The sequence below is a fragment of the Condylura cristata genome, unplaced genomic scaffold (genome assembly GCF_000260355.1).
Source record: "Condylura cristata isolate star-nosed mole 26May11 unplaced genomic scaffold, ConCri1.0 scaffold00006, whole genome shotgun sequence".
NCBI lineage: Eukaryota > Metazoa > Chordata > Mammalia > Eulipotyphla > Talpidae > Condylura > Condylura cristata.
Genome location: NW_004567107.1, coordinates 65,332,350 through 65,352,598, shown reverse-complemented (window position 1 = coordinate 65,352,598; position 20,249 = coordinate 65,332,350). Strand labels below are relative to the sequence as shown.

Here is a 20,249-nt window from a genome sequence, read left to right as displayed (position 1 = left end):
TCACAGGGGCCCTCCACACCACCTCCCTGATGGCCCAACAGATTAAAGCTCAGCACTATGAAGCTAACTCCAGCCACTTCAGCACAAGTTGGATTCTGGCCAGGGAGGTGACCCACATGGTGTGACAGACCTCTCCTGACCTGCCCACTGCCCCCCTTAGCAGTGTACTTTATCAATCTGCCTGTTCTGTTCCCCATTCTGTCTCTGGTGAAGCCTCTCATTGACCCTGCACCTCTGGCCTGTACCCCAGCTCTGTATGCATAAATAAATGAACCTAAAAAAAAAAACTATACCACAAATGGGAAGAAAACTGATTCAAGGCTATGATGCCTCTTGACTATGGTGTTAGTGAAAGACGTTAAGGAGGGCCATCGGTAGTTAAAAGAGCATTTTGTCCATAGACCTATGGGTCTTTGTGAGTAGTGGTCTACCTGGGTCAAGCTTGAGTAAACAGAAAGTGACTGAAGCCCAGGAGTGAGACTAGCTTTATCCTGGCCCTCATTCAAATGCCAAACCAAGTTCTAAAGAGTTGGGAGGAGTATGATCATGTGAGGGCCAGTTAATGGAGAGTAATCACAGCCTAAAAGGCTGCTGTCCTTGGAGTAATAATCCCCAAGTTTCATATTTTAATCCTTAAACATTTTTTTAAACACTTTCCCTGTTTTTAAAAATAAACTAAGGAGAAAGGCACAAACACACACCGAATACACTCTTGTCTGACGCAGCCCTGTCTCCAACATAGAGAACTACCTTGGAAAGCCTCAAGGAATCATGTCGGGCTTACAGAGTGAGGCCTTAGGCCAGCGGAACCTTAAATGCCGGGCGGAGGCGGAGTGGAATCTGGATGGAAAACGGACTACGGCCTGCGATGCCTTGGGTTTAACAGACTTCCGCCCCGCAGACTTTTGCTCCACCCCCACACTCTAAGCCCGCCCAACTCTAGTTCTGCGCAGTCTCCAAGAATTATTTGCCATCTCTATGGCAACCCGGTAGCTTGTGTCTGAAGATAGGGACGGATCTCCTATCCAGTGGCGGTGAGAGGCGTTGTTCTGGCTACACGCATAAGGGGACAAAGCAATGCAACGAATTTCCTCAACCGCGCTTTTAACAACGTTGATGCGTTTGTTTTCTTTCAGGTCTTTAGAACTACAGCCCAACTCTGAGGATTGGGATCCGATTTGGAACTGTTTCCTTCTTCGAATAACCGACCTAGGCCGACCCTGCCTGCATCAGCCACAGCAGCAACCTCCAGCCCTAAAACAACTTCATTACCTACAAAGACCCCAGCAGCCGACTCAGCCCACTTCTGATGGAGACCTCCTCTGACAGTCTCAGAGGGTCTCACACTGGACCCAGTTACAAGACAAGCCATGAGAGTCTTAGCTGTGAACCGGTCTATCTTTCCTCTATTACTGAGGATCCCTGTACTTCCAATGACCCTGGTTCTAGTCCTGCAACTGCTCGTGGCTCCACTTCTGGTCTTGACCATTCTGGTCCTGACTCAAGTCTTTGTGATAGCTCTGGTAGAGGTGCTGGTCCTACCCTTAAATCTGGGCATAGTCCAGTCTGTGTCAGTGTCTCTGAGGTCAAGCCATGTGTTCCCACAAGCTTCAGAAATCCTGGGGCTGACCTGGTCCTTAGTTATACTTCATGCTATGGGGAACCTCAGAAACAACCACCTTGGCAAGGTTTGCAAGTACCAGAACCCGGTGCCCGGGGGTTATGGAAGCTCCCTGAGGCTGAAGAGAATTGTGAATTTCTTAATGAAGTGAAGCCAAGGGGCCAGTGTCTTCTCTACAACTGGGAGGAGGAGGTATTACAGTTTGAACTACTATTTTTTTTTTTTTTTTTTGATGGCTGCCCCTTCAGTTTCCTGGGGGAAGTAGTAATTGATGAAGGTAGTCCTGGAAAAGATGTTATGGTAACTTAACTTGGGGTCCACAGAGGGCCACCAACCATCTGGATCAAGTTCCAAGCATGCAGGATGGCTCTGAGAGTTACTTCTTCCGACATGGACACCAGGGACTGCTGACCCTGCAGCTACAGTCGCCCATGTCCTTCAGCACCACTCAGAAAGATTCATATCAGTTCCCGAGAAAACATCATCAGCCTGTTCGAGGTGGGAAGCCCAAGGGAACACCAGAGTAAATACATTAGAGGGAAAAAAAGAGACAAAGCAATTTCTTGTGGGACTCTGAATTGTCCTGTGGATAGAAGGGCAAACTCCTACAATTTTCCTTCTCAAATTTGTTTCTTCTGGCCCCGCCTCTTAACCAGACTTCCTCATTGTCCGCTCTCTGCCTTCCCACAGGGAAGCGTGAAGCCACGCTGGAGCTGCTCCTGCACCACCAGATCTGGTGAGAGGCCGAGTGAAAAGGGGAGGGGGAGGGCAAAAACGGGGGGGGGGGCAGTGGCCTTGACTATCCCTGGGCTGTACAGTAAAGAGGTACAGGCGGAACAGGAAACCCCAAAGATGCACTCTGAGGTGGAGTCTGTGACACACCATGACTACAAAAAGGATCTGGTGCAAACAGGGCCTCCTGCCCCAACAAAGGTGAGAACCCATCCCATCCCGCTTATACAGCTGAGCTCTGATGAGCTGTGGGGAAGAAGCAAGCCCAGAGGTTGACAGAGGGAGCTTCCAGCCAAAAGTTAATCCACTCTCTCTCTCCTCAGCCTCACGACTACCGTCAAGAGCAGCCGGAAACCTTCTGGAAGCAGAGGGCATCGCAGCTACCGGTGTGTGAGGGTGACTGGGTGATGGGGCTGGGGGAGAAGAAAGAGCAGAGGCTGTTCTGTTCTGGCATGGTGAGGAGGATCTGTCCTCATTCTGGCACTCTTTCAGGGTGTCAGTAATATCAAGACATTGGACACACCATTCCGGAAGAACTGCAGCTTCTCAACACCAGTGCCTTTGTCTCTAGGGCAGCCTTTGCCCTACGAACCTGAGGATTTCTCCCACCATTTAGGAGAAATATCTTCCCTTGTCTGTCAGGGAGGTGGGCTGGGTAGCGCAGGGGGTAGAATTACTCCTACCTAAGGGTTGAAGACAGAAATAGACTGAGATTTATTTGTAGTGGAAAAGCGGAAATGATGTCTGTCTGTACTTGGTGAAAGGACTTTACATAAAGGGTTCTCTCTCATCCTGGATCTGCTAATTCAGTGATTCTGTGACCCTGTGTACCTTATAAGCCCCTAACCCAGACTATGACACCATGGCTTTTTTTGTTGTTGTGTATTTGGCCAAAATATTCTGGTTTAGATACAGATATTTACAGAAAGTCAGGAGGAAAGGGACCAGGCAAGAGAAGGGCAGATATATGTACAAGACTGAGCTGCAAAGGGCAACACTTTGATACAGGTAGGGTGTTTGTGCACACTGGTTTTCCACCTCATGTAATGACGCCCGTTTCTGATATGTGGAGAGATGGTGGTCACTGCCCACCCAGGTTGCCAGCAGCAGGAGATTGTCCGATTTGGGAAGAAGTGGGGCTTACAGGAGTCCAGCAGGTCCTTTACGCTCTCCTAGGAGCCAATAAGTTCGCATCTTTCCTTTTCCCTAGAAGCAGGTGAGGTAGGTAACTCAGATTGTCCTATAGCAGTCCTTTTAGCTCCATTCTCTTCCTGCAGAGCCCCCCACTGCAATCACTTTTATCCTCCCTTTCAATGACCACCTCCCCATTACCCTCCATCACCTTCATCTCCACATCCCCCCGAAGCTCCAACTGGAAGCATCCTAGCTCATCCAGGGCATCCTTGGTGGTAGAGGAGACATGGATCTTCAGGGCTGGGGAGAGATGGGGTGTCGTGGAAAGAAGAGTCAAAAAAAAAAAAAGGGAACAGAAGAATGGGTGGTATTGGAGAGTGCTTTACCCAACCGCCATCCCTCAAAGGCTCAGAGTGCACCCCAATGTATGTGCACTCAAATCATGCCCATGGAGAGGGCAGTCAGGAATAATCACCTCTCAGATCAAGACTAAGGAGGAACTCTGAAAAGAAGAGAGGGGACACAGATGGAGTCTAAAGCCAGGGCTCAGGGCCTGTGTCTCACCTTGCCCGTTTGACTCCATTCGGGAAGCGGTGTTCACTGTGTCTCCAAAAAGACAATAGCGGGGCATCTTCAGGCCAACAACCCCAGCACAGACGGGCCCTGTGAGAAAATCAGGTTGGAGAGCTTGGGGAAAGTGGATGCTAGGGCTGGAGTGTGAGTCAGCCTTACCTGTGTGGACCCCTATGCGTAGCCTCAGCTGGTCGTGGGGCCTGTGGCGGATGCGGAAGGACGAAACTGCATCCAACAATGCTAGGGCCATACGAGCAATTTCTGGAGCATGGCGTTGACCATTTCGACCCGGGAGACCAGATACCACCATATAGGCATCTCCAATGGTCTCTACCTGATTGAGAGAATTAAAGGGTCACTTCTAACTATCGCAAGAGGAAGCATAGAAGACCCTCTGGACACCTCCTTGAGTCGTCCTGACAGCCTTGGTAGCCAGACATACACTAGAAGATAAGTGCCATGGCCCTGAGGCTCTCTGAGGAAAGGGGGGCCAAGGGAATCTTTAAATCCTCCTTACCCCAGCACCTGGAAAGTACTCAGTAAATGTCTGCTGAATGAACAGAAGCCCTGTAAGACAGTGGTGGAAAAATAGTCTCTACTGTGAGGAAGTGGGAAGCAAGAAAACAGGGCTGACCCGAGGAGCACAGAGGCTGGTGAGGAAGTCAAGCAAGCCCAGGCATATGGATTGCAGACGGCCTACGCTGTGCAAGGTAAGAGAGCAGGTGTTTGGCTTGCTAACCATCCCGAAGCTGTATAAGAGGATGCCCTTGCTTTTTAAACTGGACACCATTTAAGGAGCACTGGCCCTCCCTAGTGGCACAGGGGTTTAAGACACAGCACGAGTTCTACTCCCTGCTTGCCAAGGAGCTGACCCACATGGCGCGGCAGACCTCTCCTGCCTTGCCCACTGCTCAATCTGCCTGTTCTGCTCCCCACTCTGTCTCTGGTGAACCCTCTCACCTCCTGCACCTCTGGCCTGGCCCCCAGTTCTGTATGCATAAATAATTTTTTTTAAAGATTTATTTATTTGTGCTTACAGAACTGGGGTACAGGCCAGAGGCTCAGGGGTGGTGAGAGGCTTCACCAGAGACAGAGTGGGGAGCAGAACAGGCAGACTGACGAAGTACACTGCTGAGGGGAGCAGCGGGCGGGTCAGGAGAGGTCTGCCACGCCATGTGGTCACCTCCGGGGCAGGCGGGAATCGAACTCATGCGGAAGTGGCTTTAGCTTCTTAGTGCTGTGTTTTAACCCACTGCGCCACCAGGGAGGGCCGCATAAATAATTTTTTAAAAAAAAGAATAAAGGGACACTTATGTCTGAAATTTACTCTCAAGCAATTCAGAAAATATTTTTCTAAATAATTATATAGACATATAGGTAGATTTTTAAAATAAAAAAACAGTAAGCAAGTGGTGGTTCTGGGTAAAGGGCTTAGGAGGAGTTCTTTGTTATAGTAAGGACAGGGTGGCAGAGCAAGTCCAAAGGGAAGACACAAGAGTTGGTCTTTATCACCTGCGCAATGTGAGGCACTTCCAATAATAAAACTGTTACTTCCAATTTACAGATAAGACAGCCAATGCTCAGGGAGCTTATGTTATTTGCCCAAGGCCACAAAGTTAGCAACAAACCCAATATGTAAATCCAAATCACTTTTACTCCAAGTACAATAATGCCTAACCTCTGCCAACTCAGTAACATCAACAAAAACTTTGATGAAATATACTGTCCCTCATGCCAGAAATCATTCAGTACTCATATCCTCTATGATTCTTCCATCCCGTGAGGGAATAAAGAGAAAAGGTGGCTAGGCTGTATTTTTTATTCCCCAGGTAAAAAGTGGCAGATAGGGGCTCAATCTAGGGATGGTTCCAAGTAGGGAAGCCTGAGAATTCTCAAGAAATCAGACTGCAGTACACAAACATATGTCTACAATAGGATGCTGGAGACCTAGGAGGAAAGTGACCACAGGGGTGGTAAGGTATGTGGGGTTCAGGGAGATCGGGTCTCAGTGGAAGGGTAGCCGAAGCTCTCACCTTGTAGACATCAAAGTTGTCAATTATGGCATCAAAGCAGGTGTACAGGTCATTAAGAAGTGTCACCACCTAACAGGGATGGGAAAGTAGAGGCCCTGAGACTTATGCCCAACTCCCTAAGAGCTCTAAACCCACAAGCTGTAACAAGATAAGGGAACAGATCCTACTACCGAGGACCCCAATGCCCAAACACAGCTCCCCTGAGTCCCAAGCCCATGGCCCCTTACCCATAACTCTCACCTGCATCGGGGTGCTCTCTGCTGACAAAGCTGTGAAGCCAACGATGTCACTGAAGTAGATGGTCACACTGTCAAAGGCCTCTGCCTGTACCGTCTCTCCCCGTTTTAACTGCTCTGCCACTGAACTAGGAAGCAAGAGTGTAGTTTGAGCTGAACTCAGAGAAATGGAAGGGGGGGAGGAGATGGCTTGGTAGAGAAGAGTGGTGGCTGGGAGAGCATATAGCCTAGCACAGGGAAAGGGGTACCAGTGGTGGGGACTTGGAAGGGTCTAAATATCTCAAGTTGGGATCCTTACACACACACTTGCTGAAGCAAAGGGCAGCTGTCGGAGATGAAGGATTGGGAAGCCAGAAAGAAAGCAGCACAGATCATTTGGAGATAAAATGAAAACAGTCTCTAGCCGGAAGGTGGCAAGGTGGAACAAAGCAGAGTTCGACGGGCTAGGAAGGAGTTTTCATGGGCTTGGTAAGGCAGAACCCAACAGAGCAGGGCACCAAAGGAAACTCCAGGGAAGGGACAAGGGGCTCACTGGGGAAGAATTTGGTAGAGTAGAGCTTCAGCCTTGCGTTTCTCCTCCAGATAGGCTTGTGTGCGTTCCTCCACCAGCTTCTCCAGGTTGTTGGCATACTGTTCCATGCGCAACAGGAGGTTGTCCAATATGCTGGTGCCACCCTCCCTGGAAGGGGAGGCTACAATATGGTACCTGCTGCAAGGTTTAACCCAACCCATGCCTGGCCCCCATGGCAAAACGTCATCCACTAAGACTGATGAGACTTCCATCCCTGGGGGTCCCTGGGCCCTAGTGCCCTCTCACTTATTAAAGCGGCGAATGAAGCCCTTAATCTGTCCAAAATCTGGTCGCTCAGCTGGGTCCTGGGCCCAACATCGCTCCATCAGCAAAACTAGTTCTTCATTCAATTGGGTCCGGTCAATGCTTGGCCGGAAATAGGGCCGCTGACCATTTCGGATCTTCTGGACAATCTCTGAGGATGATAAAGGGTTCAAATGAAGAGCAGAGTGGCCCCCACACACACATCAGGGAAGAGACCATGGGTAGTAGATTGATTCTTACCTTTAGGACTCAGGTCCAGGCCCTCCAAGTAGAAAGGACCACTGCGCAGTGCTATCTCCTGTAAGATGATTCCAAAGCTATAGACATCAGCCTTCTGCATGCCCGCGGTTGGCAAGGGGTTCCCACTGAGCAGTTCTGGGGCAGTCCACAGCTTCTCTGAAAAGAGGGAATAGACTGGCCAGGTCCCCAAAAAGGATATCCCCAAGCCCACCTGGGCTAATTCCTATAATGCTCCCCATGTAACTGTCACTCCCTCTCCTTCTCCCACCCTCCCTAGGTGGAAATTGGCAGGGCCAGAGGAACAATATGAGCTGAGGGGGAAGGCCTCACTGGCATAGAGAGCATGGCTGTCGTCAGGTTCAGCAGTCGATCGGAAGCTGGCTAGGCCGTAGTCTGTGATTTTGAGCACAAAACGACTATCCACCACACAGTTGGAGGACTTGAGACTCCCATGGGAGGCAATAATGCTGTTATGGAGAAAGGCCATGCCCTGTAGGGGACAGATCAAGTCAGGGATGGGATGAGCTCCCCCACTTCTCCACAAGGTGGGGATTAGCCAGCCATCCAAGGATCTTGGAACCTTGGAAACAGTAAGCTAATTTGGGAGGGCAATCTTTGCAGAATTTCTACCCAAAGAAGCAGGCAGATAAGAAAATCATACCTTCCTAACACCAGAAGCAATATACTGACCCAGGCACCAGAGGTAGAAAAAGGGGTAAAGGGAGGTATCAGTTATTACCCTAGAAAACAGATAGTCAATTGTCTTTAGTGATGAAGGGAGCAGAAAGATGACACCCGTGGTGCCCTCCAATTCATAGCCACCAATTAGCAAGACATGGCTTGAGACACAAGTATCAGTAGTTAGCACCAAGAAAACTAACCAGTTGTAAACTTTAACACATAGACACATTTAAGCAGGAAATCGTCAGGAGAGAGGATGAAGCATGAAGGCCAGAGAGAAAGTGGAGAAAAAAGTGCCTTACAAAAACTTGGAAAATGGACAAAAGTAGGAGACGCTGCCAAACCAACACAAAAGAGGGAGACTTCTGGCCACATGGAGTCATAGAGGAGGGAACCTTGGCCCTGGAAAGACTGAAAGGCAGGTCCTGAGTGGGCAGCGTGGTGCTTCCCATCGTGAAGTCCCACCCGCTCCCCAGGTCATGTCAGGTGGCACAGAGAGACACGGCCTTCTGTACGCTAACTGAAAAAACCTGCTAGACAGTCCAACGGCTAGGTCCAGAACTAAACAATTCATAATTTGAGTTTCTGTGAACTCTTCCCTTGTATTCCTTTTATTATCTGCAAAACCCTTGGCTATTTCCAAATGAGTGAATACAGAAATGATGAGGCTTCTGGCCTTGTGCTATATCTCCTCCCATCAAATTATTATTCTCTCAAGAGTCAGGTTTTTCTTATATTTATCATCACACCCCCAGCTGAATACCACATCAACTTTGCCAAATATTTTTCCTCATTTGATGGCAAACTTTCATACACAAAAAGTATTTTCAATAATCTCCTAAAATTCAGCAGAAAAACCAAAGCCAACTGCAGGTATTGTATGGGTGATCCACTAGGCCAGCTCACTGGCTGTGGGCCTTGCTTCTACAATAAGCACCAGGCAAGAGGCCAATGTCTACCTCCATAACTCCACAGACCCGTGCAGGTAGCTGGCGCCTAGTATGCCGTCAGATACTGCAGGGTTAGTATCCTTCTCCTTGGTTACTCTTTTATTTCCTTGTAAACATTTTCAATTTTCAGTTTTTATGAACCAAATGTTGGCCAGAGAGTAAATAAAGAGAAAAAACAGGAGCTAAACGTTTGGAAGACTCCACTTATCTTTCCCCCAGTAAGGGATTTTAGTATAAGCTTCTGGAGGTGAAAAGAAGATAATGGGAGAGAAATCTGTGAGATCTAGGGCAGGGACACAAAAAGTTCTGCACAAGACTGTATCAGACAAAATTCATTCCCAATTAACACACCAGACCCCTCTGTACCCATTATTATCCAAGCACAGGAATAGAGGCAATGGAGATGATGGGGCTTTGAGACCACCAGGAAGAGAAATTGTAAGCATGGGTAAGAAGACACAGGCATTTTAAAGTACACAAACCCTGAAGGAGTAGGGGCGACTCACCTTCACAAGATCATTAATGAGCGAATAACGAAACATCCAATCCAAGTTGATGCTGTCATTTTCCAGAATATCCTAGGAAGTGACACAGAGTAGATTGTGTGACAATCCTTGTCCTGCTAGCTGTCACCTGCATGATGTCAGGGTCACGATGGGTCCGCATCACTCACACACACGCCTCTTCCAACCAGCTCCACCCTCACCTGTAAACTCCCACGAGGGCAATACTCAGTGACGATGCAAATGTTGGGAGGGTCAATACAGGCACCAATGAAGCGAGTGAGATGGTTGAACTGAACATCTCTCATCTAACAAAAGCAATGGAAAGGAAAAGATTGCTGAAAAAAAAAAAACAAGAACTAGACAGACATCGACACTGCAGAGAGGACCTTGCTCTGAGTTTTACCTACACCTTAAAATCACTTGTAAATAAATCCCTGGTCCTCTTAGTCAAGTTTACTACTCCACAGTCTTCCCATTTTCTCTTCCATCCTCATTTACCCCTCACCCTCAACCCACATCCATGACATACATGTTTGAGCTCAAACAGAACCTGCCGGGTCAGCTCAATGCGCTTCTTGTTCACATGTTTGATGGCAACGACATTACCCTGAGGGTGGAAGTGAAAGGGGGAAAGGGAAATTAAGTTTCCTGATGCTAGGAAACACGGAGAACTGTGGGGACATCTGGAGCTCAGCTGGGCAGACAGAAGGCACAGAGGGGATCACGAGGGGCAGAGTCCACAGGAGAAGTGGCAGGCGGGATGAGATGGGATGAAATGGTGGGGACCAGAACAAGCAGGATGACTGTTCACCTTGAAGTGACCGGTGTTGGCAAAGATCTGGTATTTCCCATGGGCTGTCATGAGCGAGCCGTAACTGGATCCCCGCTGGGGCCAAGAGCAACATGGAGACGGAAGGATGAAAGGAACGTTAGATGATGGTGGTAGGGCAGGGGCTGTCATTACAGGCCAGTGTGCTGGGAAAGGTCCAGGGAGAGAAAGGTCAGGAACTCAGAGGGATGCAGAGGGACAGCTGAGACGCGGACTCACCAGTGACAGTGTGAGACGGCTGCCTGCACCTTTATGATATCGCTCAGAGTTGCCAAACTGCAGTTCTTCCCAGCGAATGCGCCACAACATGCTAGCCAGCTCCTTCTCCAGCATCAGCTTTCTGTAAGGACTGCGCACCTCAGTTGACTGGCAAGCCCGAGCCTACCACCCCAGAAGCCTACAAGGGTGATGCAGGGACTTCCCTGCAGCTCCTAAAGCCATACTTGTTACAGTCGAGAGGCAAGACTGAGGGAAGATGCCCTCTCCTCATGCCTGACTCAAGATCAGTGTCCCTTGTTCGTTTAAAAACAGAGATTGAAGGTCAAAGCTCTTTCTTAAAATGTCAGCATCCACAGGAAATGCACCTTTGCTTTGCCCTGCTACCACCCCACTCAAAACACTCGCGAGGATACTCTGTCCACAACCCCACGTGGGGAAAGTAACAGCTAGGCTAGAAGACAGTTAAGGAGAAAGGTGAGAGAGGGCAGTGTCAGGTCTTAGTGACACCAGACAATTAAGAGCCCAGCTCCCCCACCCCATTAGAGCAATGAGAAAAAAGTGAGGTATTGGGGACCCAGGGAGCAGGTCAGTGGCGAGCCAGACTCACCGGAAAATGAGGAAGCTGGAAACACCAAACATGATGAAAGTGATTCCTGTGCCCAGAGCCACAATTGCCAGGGTTGAAAGAGGAGCTGTAGGGAGAGGGGGACCCTGAGGAAGACTGTAGGAGGCCATGTAAACACCAAGAGAGGGCAATGCTCAGGGCTAGGGAGTAGACAGACTTCTTGAGGGAAGAAGGCAGGGGGTGTGGAAGGAGAGGTAGAAAAAGAGCTATGAGTAGGGGACTCAGTGAGGAGGAGGCTAAAGAGAGGAGAGGAAGGGAGAAAGGGCCACTCCCAGCCCCTGCACACACCCACTTTTATCACAGGATGGGTCGTCCATGTCAAAGGCACAGGGGGGATTGTCCAAGGGGGGCGCCCCCTTCACCCAGGGGATAGGCCGCCCAGTCCACCAAATCTGCTTCTCGGCTCCTGAGTAGTGGGCTGCAGGCTGTGAGAAGGAGAAAAGGAGGACCACAGGCCTGCTCCCACCTCCTCCCAGAGATCCAGCCATTTGTCAGCTTTTCTCCACCTGGGACACAGCTTCAGCCGAGATAATTAGCCCCTCCCTCAAGCACCTCTGTTTCTGCCTCAGCCCCCCACCCCCTCGAATCCTTGAAAGCTGGATTTCTGGGGCCCACACTCTTCCCAGCTTCCTTCCCCATCACCTGAAAGTCCCCTGAATCCAGGTCTCCCATGGCCCACAGGACAAAATCAGTCTCCCGATCATTGTTCTTGTCCATGACAACCAGTCCAGTTACACCTAAAGTAGAAAGAACCCTCTTAGAGATCTGTCCTAGGTCCCTCTCTTATCCCTCCAACCCTTCCTGCTTCTTCAGAATCCACCCCTGCCCCTATTCTTAATGTGTCCCTCTCCACCATATTCTCTGATGCTATCAATGCTCCCTCCTGCCCCTACTATCTGTATTTTCTTCTGTCCACTCTGCTCCCCTGCCTGACAGCCCCCCACATGCTAGCTGAAGCCCTCCATACCGTGGTATCTCCGACCTTGCATCTTCTCCACAATCCGAAGTCCATCTTCCCGAGTGCCCCCTTCCTGTATCGTCTCATTCAGGACTTCAGCATATAACAGGATCCCATCATAGAAGCAGCCAGCAATGAGGTTCATCTGGGGGTGGTAACTTTGGCAATGCCCTCCAAATGTCCTGAGAGGGTCCCCTCCCTCAGCCCTCTTTTCTACCTCCTCTCATTCCTAAGGTGCCCTCCCTACCTAGATGGACATTAGGACAGAAGGAAAAACCTTGGATGACGATAAACAGACCCCAACCCCCCTCCAAGTAGCAGACAGCACCCTTGGCTCCATAGCCAAGGCAAGATGCCAAGTGGGGAGAAGAGCCTTCCCTCAAAGCCTGGTCCGGCTCTAAGGGAAAGAGACAGCTACTTACCAGGGAGGGGGCCAGCTCCACACCAAAATCTTCCCGGGCTCTTATCAACAGACGATTCTGGAATTCCTGATACTCAGGATTGGGTGGTTCTCGGTATGTGATCACCAATACTGTCTGTACCAACAGCACATGGGGGGAGTGAACAGGGTTCGAGATGGGCATTAGGGGAAGAAAGGAAGCAGGAGAGGTAAATGTGAACATGCATCAATGAAAATACATGTGAGGCTAAAGGCTAAGAGGATACTAAGCCCCACATGTTCAAGCCATCTGGGGAGAGACAGGCAGTCCTCCTTGAAAGGTAGATAGGGTGGTTTGGAGAGAAAACAGAGACAACTCCACCCCCCAAGCTCAGTCCACTGTCTTCCTAAAGTACCTGATGACACCATCCAGGCCTCCCTGCCAGGCTGCCTCAGTTCCTCTGTCCCATCCTTTCTGGGTGTTTGTTCATTATCAAGAGCAATGCTGATCAACAGCTCCTCTCCTGAAGTGTTAATTACTGTGATTGTTATCTGTTGTGTTTACAGTTTCAGTGGAACACAGAGACTTCACCAAGTGAATTAAAGAGATTTCAGGCCCTCTGACATTGGGGGTGTCACAGACGTGACTGAAACACAGACGTGATTCCACCTGTGAAAGGCTGTGAGCTCATCCCTTTACATATGTGAGGAACCCGCCATAAGCAGCCCTGTCCCTCCCATGTTCAGACACAGTCCTCCATGTCACTAAGTAGCAGATACGCGTCCCTGAGGAAACACAATCACACTTCTCACACACATTCTGCAGTTTAGTGACATCTGGGGTCTCGGCCATTTGTGACCGTACTGGTCACGAGTCAGCATGTCTCAGGCCTTCACTGGGTGCCTGCCTGGCTCCCCTGGCCTCATACACTTCTCCTTCCCTAGCTGATGGACACGCCAGCCTCTGGCCACCACTGGGACTGAGACCAGCATCTGCCTTTACAGGAAACCAGCAGTGCAACTTCAGGGAAAGACTTCAGATCATAATTATATTTTGTTAAATGTGACTCTGTGAAATGAGACCTTAAAATCTACTCATTTCTACCAGTTCTGTTAATTTCCAACACAAAAGGTCACACAGACCATAGTGCTATTAGCTGTATCACAGATAGTCCATATCAATTCACTGGGAAATATTTCATAAGAAATAACGAAGTCAGTCCTAACAGATGCACACTAGATTGCCCTCACGATATAATTATTGTCACAGCAGCATCTGGAAGTTCTAATACTCTCACACTCTCAAGCAAGATAAAAAAAAAAGGAGAGGGCCTTGGAAAGGGACTGAGGATTCACTCAGTAACACCTGTTCCAAGCATAAAAGAAAAATAGGAGGAAAGATTGTTGGTGAACCATGTGAAAAAAAGCTGGAAAAGACCAGGTTTAACACAATTTATAGTTTAACGTAAAAACTAATGATAGGTTTTGGTGCTCTTTACTGCTTTTGTAATGTAATAATTCTATAGGTTGGTTGGTTTGCTAGCCTCGCTAGCAGTTCTCAAACTTCCTGGTCTTACAAATCCTTTATACTACCAAAAGTTATTTTGGTTATTTGAATTACATTGTCAATATTTATTGTACTAAAAGTTAAAACAGACAAAAATTGAAAATACAAGAAAACACATCTTCTAGAGCAGCCACGGTGATGACATCATCACGCGTCACACAGCCCCGGTGGAAAACTCCACTGGAACAGTCAGAAAAGACTGAGGGTGAGAAGCAAATAACCTCTCAGTCTGATTTTTTTAAAGAGTTTTGATCTCATGATTCCTCCTAAAAGGATTTCAGGTGGCCCCAGGATCCCAAGACCACTTTTTGAAAACTGCTACACTAGACTATTTGGCTGCAGTTAGTAGCTACTGAAAAAACAGAGAACAATAAAAATAAAAAGACACAGATGCTCCGCCAAAGACATTCTGTGCTTGTTTAGGTCTAGAGAGAAGAAGGTGGTGGTAGGTAATTGAGTCCCATTTCACAGTGAAACCTAGGTTGAAAACTTTTAAAAAGCAAAGGCAGCCACAAATGGGTTCAGCAGAGGGCAGAAGCCAGGAATGCACCCTGGAATTGCGCATGGGCAGGAGATGCCTGCCTCTGCCTGCAGACACACCCCACACTGAGACCCACGGAGACTCCATCACCGCCAGCAACACAGTCAGCCATGGCCAAAACAGACAAAGAAGGGAGCCCAGGAAGAGATTCTGCCCGACACAGTCCTTGGCTTAATGCTTCCATTCTCACTGCAGTGTTCCCGTCTGTAACCCACACTCAGGCTGACCACCCAGGCCATGACTTCTGCATGGGCTGCTGACCCAAAGCCCTTGACTGCACATACTGGACCTGTCGATCCTCAGGGCCTGGCCATTTGCTTCATGAGGTCTGTAGTATCTGCCGCTTCTTCCCTAGCCTGGTTGATCACCATGGTTTACAGTCGTTCCTGATAGGTCTACTCCTGTCCAGATAATTCCTAGTCCTATCCCAGTCTCCCCAACACAGACCCTAATTCAAGTGCACAAATGTGTGTTAGCATCGTGGAATACAAAGATGAGCATAGGGCCTGGAGGCAAAGGGGTTAACTCTCAGCACTATGAAGGTATCAGTAGCCACTGCAGCACAAGTTTGATCCCAGCCAGGAGGGTGACCCACATGGCGCAGCAGACCTCTCCTGACCCGCCCACTGTTCGCCTCAGCAGTGTATTTCAGTGAATCTGCCTGGTCTCCCCACTCTGTTTCTGGTGAATCCGCTCATCTCCTGCCCCTCTGGCCTGTACCCTAGTTCTATCTTTAAAAAAAAAAAAAATGAACATGATCCCTGCCCTTCACCAGTGAAGACTTAACTGAGAAAAGTCCTATGACCATACTTCATTTCAGAGCCCCCTTCCATAGCTAAAGTAGCCAGCATGAACAGGGACCTTCTCTTTGAGCATGACATCCTCCTGGAAAAGCCTCAGGCACCTGTATTAAGGACTCCTCACTTCCACTGCCACCTTTTCCAGTCTGACCTAGTCTGGGATCCCAGGGGGTCTGGTATCTCTGGGACATAAAAACTCTTCTTTCTTTCTTGGACTCTTGCTCAGAATTGCCCACCCATCTTCCCTCACTCCCACCCTATGTCAGCATTAGTTAAGGGTGAGAGTAACTCTACCAGGGATACCTCATATCCCCTTCACCTCCACCCTACTTCAAAGCCTTGATTTTCTACTCAGCATATTCCTGGCTGTGTATTTCCCCTTCTCTGGTGTTGAAGCCAAAGGTCTTAGTTTTTCAATCTGAATAACATTAACAGTGAATGGGAGAGATGAGAATGATTTTCTATAGCTAATTGTTAGCTGATTAGGTCCTTCCTCCCCCTGCCCTAAGTACTGGTCTCTGTTGGCTGGTAGGAAATGTCACACAAGAAAAGAGGGGTTTCTTCCACAAAAATATAGGGCCCAGAGAGCTATGGAGTCCTCACACATGGAGCGTGACAGTAGCTAAAGTATATTCTCTTCTCTTGTCTAACTCAATTCTTTGTTGTTTCCCTCCCACCCCCAGTAAAACTTCTCACAATTTGTTCTATGTTTGCATTTATTTGCTTATTTGTTTATTCCTTGTCTATCCTACTAAATATATGCTCCAAAAGGCAGGGACTACCTCTGTTATGCTCTATGCTGCAGCCCTAACATAGTGTCTGGGACATAAATAGGTCAAAGAATGAATCAGTCTTCAAATGAATAATGTGGCCAGTTATACAGCAAAGTTAAGCACAAGAGTAGGAAGCGCAGTAAACCCATGGATTCAGGAATTGTTTCCTAGAAGGGAAAATAGCTGGCCTGAGTTTAAAGAACATGTAAGCATAACCCAAAGTGAAGAGGTTGTTTCAGGCAAAAGTTATAAACAAAACTTATCCTGTCACTGTCCACATTCAAGTGCAATAGTCACAGACTCTTACTCAGGCATTAAATCACACTTATACTCGTCAGTCACAACCAAATACACCATCACAGCCACATAAATTCTCCTTATCGGACAAGATGGCACCCAAGCCCAAACCCCATACACCTCTACTTAGACTCAATCACAGCAGGGAAAGGAGGGATATGACCCCAGCTGGTAGAGGAATCAGACAATAATGCATAGGCACGATTTTGAGAAAGACAAGGGGTGAGGAAAGAAAAAGCATTCCAGACAGAGGAGCAAGGGGTGAGGGGGGTGGAGGCTGGGGTGGAGCAAGGGGCCCAGGGGTGGGTAGATTTGAGAGTGGTCTTGCCTCCTGGAGCACTCGGCCTAGGCAGTAAGACCAAAGAAGTCCACTGAGAACAGGCTGCAGAAAGTGTCAAATGCCATGACTAGGAGTTGGGATTTTCCTCTGTAGGAAGTAAGTAATTGAAACTTTTGAGCAGAGGAGCGAAATGAAGAGTCATGTCAACTGTCTCTCCACTTGCTTAAGTCTATTTCTTCCCATGCTGCTATGGTCACCCTGGCGCAAGCCCACTGGACCTCACTCTGTTATAACCTATTACAGGTGGTCCCGCTCCTTGAGTCTCCTCTTCTAAGCCAACCTCAACCTCTCCTCAAAAAAAAATTTTTTGCAAGGACCCTACAGACAAGCCCGTCCCTTAATCTAAGGTTCAGGGCTCTCACTCTTCCAACTATTCCTCTGCATCTTGTTTCCTATAGTTGCTTCCAGTGAACACTCTTTCTTGTCAGTATCTTCCTGGTTCCTCAAATGTGCCCACACAGTCTTTTTTTCTTTGTTCAGGAGCCCCAGACCCTCTCCACCTCTCTGACTAGGAATATGGCATCTATCTTTAGTGTCACCATGGAGCGTCACCTCCTGCCCAAAGCCTTCCCTAAACCCAACAGCTCACATGACTTTCCCTGGCTCTTTGTGTCAGTTCCAGGACACAGTCACAGCCTCTGTCATACTTGTACCTAAGTGAACCACAACCGTGCCTCATCTCTCCAGAGAGGGGGACCCCCTCCCAGGGGTAGGGACCAGATCTTTCCCTCAACTTTTCTCCCCCACAGTGTAGTCTACTCCTGGCACTCAGGAATGTCAGTGTTCTGGGGTCTTGAGAGGAAACCTTGGCAGACACACTGAGAAGGGAATCACAGAAGTGGGAAGCAGAGGCAAATGATCCTAGACATGAAAACCTCCTGCAGTTCACTGTTTCTGCCCAGTTCCGAGGGTCTCTGTGGGGTCTCATGAGAAATAGAGAATCTCCAAAGAAGGCCCGCTTCCCCCTCCAAGTTTGGCTCAAATTATACCTGGAAAGCCTCTCTGAGGGCCTGGGCCTGTTCCCGGGTGCGATTGTCCTGCCAGGGCCGGCCTGTAGAACGTGTGGGGCCTGCATGGAGACTCTCCCCAAAGACATCCAGGTAAAAGAAGACATAGTCCCCATTGGTCAGGTTCTCCCTCTGGGCCTGAAGCAGGATCTCATGGAGCATCTCCAAAGGACCGCAGATGTACACAACTGGGAGCAGGCACATGACAGAGGGGTACCCTAAGAATGTAGCCTGGCCCCCAAATGACCCCCTTTCTGAACCATCTGCATTTCCACCCTTAGCAAGGAGGAGAGTGCCCTCTCACCCATCTAGCAGATGCTCCCCAGCCCTCCCCCTTGGGTCCCAAGTCCCAAATACCCTGAGGCCATACAGGCCATCTGGCCCAAGTCAGAGCCTGGCTCCAGCCCCCAGAGATAGGAAGCTATTGGCCTCCAGTCCCTCCTCATCCCAGAGTTTCGCCTGCTGCTCCCCACCCAGTCCTCCTCAGTCCCCCACTTTGCCCAGCCTTCCTCTAGACTTAAAGGCACTGAAGGCTCGGAATTTCTCTCCATGGGAGCTTGACCTGACTCTTCCAACCAAATCTGCCCGAGCCCGAGCCCAGTTACAGAGTCCCCACTGTTTTCCTGCCACCGTGGGATCTCAGTCCCAAGTCTGAGAAGTCTCTGCTCACAGATAGCTCCCACCTTGGAGTGGCCATCTACCACACTCACTGCTCTAGGGCACGCTCATGGCTCCCCAAACTCAATACTCCCCAACCCCATATTCTCCCTCAACACAAGCATCATGCCATCTTAGTCCTTGTTTACCTCTGCCTAGGACCCCCACGAGCTCCCCTCACATAAAGCCTCAGCCCACTCAAGGAGTCAATCCACATATGTGCCTCCTGATCCCAACCACGACATACAGCTCAATTCCTTTCCTCCAGCTCCAACTTCCCCGTGCTGACCTCCAGACATACAGGACCCTCCTCCCCGGACCCTGAAGTAGCCTGGGCCACACTCACTGCGCCCGTTGGCCCGGATGAAGTGGGTGGCCTGCTCAGGGCCCCCTGGCTCACGGGCATACACCTGGTGGTGCACACTGAGGTTGCTGCCCTGCAGGGCCTCAAAGACGCCCTCGATGGTGAAGTAGTGAGGCCGGTCATCTGTGCGAGCGTCCAGATACAGCAAGGCAGCCCGGGCAGTCCAATTGAAGTGCCCGTGCAACATCACTACAAACTCACCCAGCTTGGGAGCAGAGGGGCCAGTGCGCACCAGGGTACGATAATGCTCATTCTTAGCCGCAAAACCAGAGGCCACAGCGCCCGCCGTCAGCAGGGGAAGGTGCCAGTGTGAGGCAAAGCGGGCCACAGAGGCAGCGGGGTACACGCAACCGGGGCCCAACAGAAGGTCGGGGTCATGGTACAGCTTGAGGTCCACGGCGCGCAGCGGTGCCAGGTACTCAGAGCAGGCGCCATCTAGTTCAGAGCTGACAAACCGCAGGTCCACGGGCAGTGCCCGGCCCAGCGCCTCCACAGCCAGTGCCACAGCAGGACCCACCCGTGGCCAGGCCCAGGCATAGCTCAGATTGCGTTCTGGCAGCACCACCGCCAGCGTCAGGTTCCGCGCCCCAGGAGGACGCACCCCACCTGCCAGGGCTGCCACCAACAATAGGAGGGATGGCAGTGCCATGGGGAGAAAGCAGCCACCCCACCTCCCCGCGAACCTGGGGCTGCTCTGGCCTACAGGGGAGGCACCAGCACCACCACCCAGCCTGCAACTTGGGGAAGAGGGGAGGGAGAGAGTGAGGTAAGCTGGGTGGGCTGGGATACACAAAGTGGTGGGCCCCCCAGGGCTTGGTGGGAGGAAGCCCCAGCAACTGGGCAAGAGTGGGTCCTCCACTCCGAGGACCTCCTACCTAGGGCAAAGACTGAGGGCCACGAGGAGGGCGGTGGGAGGGAGGGACCAAGGGGGGCTGCCACCGGGATCTGGACAGTGAGAGGTGAAGTCGCCTGATGGGTCTAGAGCGAAGAAGGCAAAGGGGACCCGAGACTGGGATGGGGTGGGGGTGGGGGGCAGGCTGGTACAAAGGAAAGGACTGGGGGGACCTCACAGCTGAAGGGGCTCGGAGGGCACAAAGCTGCGGAAAGGAGGACCAAGGGGGTAAGGTGGGAGGGGGCCGTGCTGCGGAAGGACCCGGACCATGGGCGCGCGGGGAGCAAAGCGAGGCCTGGGCCGGAGGGAAGGGGAAAGCGGGGTAAGTCTCCCGGGAAGGCTTCTCCTCCAGCTCCTGCTGGGACTAACGGGCCCAGGGCGCTGGTCCCATCCGGAGCTGCGGCGGCCCCGCCCGTGTCCCAGCTCCTCGCCGCGCCGCTCCTCCTGGGCCCGGCCGCCG

General features: G+C 50.2%; 2 protein-coding genes across 4 annotated transcripts; one reads left to right on the top strand and one right to left on the bottom strand.

Annotated features, from left to right (window-relative positions):
* Positions 1-1,123: 1,123 nt before the first annotated feature.
* SPAG8 (sperm associated antigen 8) lies at positions 1,124-3,086 on the top strand. 2 transcript variants are annotated; one of them, XM_012721449.1, is made up of 5 exons: positions 1,903-2,119; positions 2,312-2,357; positions 2,440-2,554; positions 2,677-2,739; positions 2,846-3,086. In XM_012721449.1, exons 1-5 carry the CDS (start codon positions 1,978-1,980, stop codon positions 3,038-3,040), a joined length of 561 nt encoding a protein of 186 aa, XP_012576903.1. In that variant the 5' UTR covers positions 1,903-1,977; the 3' UTR covers positions 3,041-3,086. The 2 variants fall into 2 exon arrangements, with proteins under 2 accessions (XP_012576902.1, XP_012576903.1); XM_012721448.1 differs by lacking the exons at positions 2,440-2,554; positions 2,677-2,739; positions 2,846-3,086 and adding an exon at positions 1,124-1,813 and having other exon boundaries at positions 1,945-2,119; positions 2,312-2,361.
* A 122-nt stretch (positions 3,087-3,208) lies between these two features.
* NPR2 (natriuretic peptide receptor 2) lies at positions 3,209-20,240 on the bottom strand. Of its 2 annotated transcripts, none has more exons than XM_004677776.2 (22): positions 18,880-20,240; positions 17,859-18,064; positions 12,595-12,708; positions 12,182-12,317; positions 11,857-11,951; positions 11,507-11,639; positions 11,197-11,281; positions 10,590-10,710; positions 10,353-10,427; positions 10,071-10,148; positions 9,742-9,846; positions 9,542-9,613; positions 7,735-7,894; positions 7,405-7,560; positions 7,147-7,315; positions 6,862-7,008; positions 6,334-6,457; positions 6,094-6,162; positions 4,220-4,394; positions 4,052-4,150; positions 3,696-3,787; positions 3,209-3,559 (listed from the first exon to the last, which is right to left on the bottom strand). In XM_004677776.2, the coding sequence occupies exons 1-22, from the start codon at positions 19,544-19,546 to the stop codon at positions 3,494-3,496; spliced, it is 3,144 nt and encodes a 1,047-aa protein (XP_004677833.1). In that variant the 5' UTR covers positions 19,547-20,240; the 3' UTR covers positions 3,209-3,493. The 2 variants fall into 2 exon arrangements, with proteins under 2 accessions (XP_004677833.1, XP_012576901.1); XM_012721447.1 differs by having other exon boundaries at positions 3,214-3,559; positions 10,590-10,719.
* Between the last annotated feature and the right edge of the window lie 9 nt (positions 20,241-20,249).

What these genes read in the sequence shown, in the direction of transcription:
- SPAG8 (XM_012721448.1), top strand. Translation starts at nt 1,310, where the DNA reads ATGGAGACCTCCTCTGACAGTCTCAGAGGGTCTCACACTGGACCCAGT. An exon ending in TCTACAACTGGGAGGAGGAG is followed by an intron (nt 1,814 to 1,944) that starts GTATTACAGTTT and finishes TGGGGTCCACAG; the next exon opens with AGGGCCACCAACCATCTGGA. An exon ending in ACATCATCAGCCTGTTCGAG is followed by an intron (nt 2,120 to 2,311) that starts GTGGGAAGCCCA and finishes GCCTTCCCACAG; the next exon opens with GGAAGCGTGAAGCCACGCTG.
- NPR2 (XM_012721447.1), bottom strand. Translation starts at nt 19,546, where the DNA reads ATGGCACTGCCATCCCTCCTATTGTTGGTGGCAGCCCTGGCAGGTGGG. An exon ending in CTCTACCAAATTCTTCCCCA is followed by an intron (nt 6,458 to 6,861) that starts GTGAGCCCCTTG and finishes CTTGCTTCCTAG; the next exon opens with TTCAGTGGCAGAGCAGTTAA. An exon ending in ACAACTTTGATGTCTACAAG is followed by an intron (nt 4,395 to 6,093) that starts GTGAGAGCTTCG and finishes TCTCTCAATCAG; the next exon opens with GTAGAGACCATTGGAGATGC.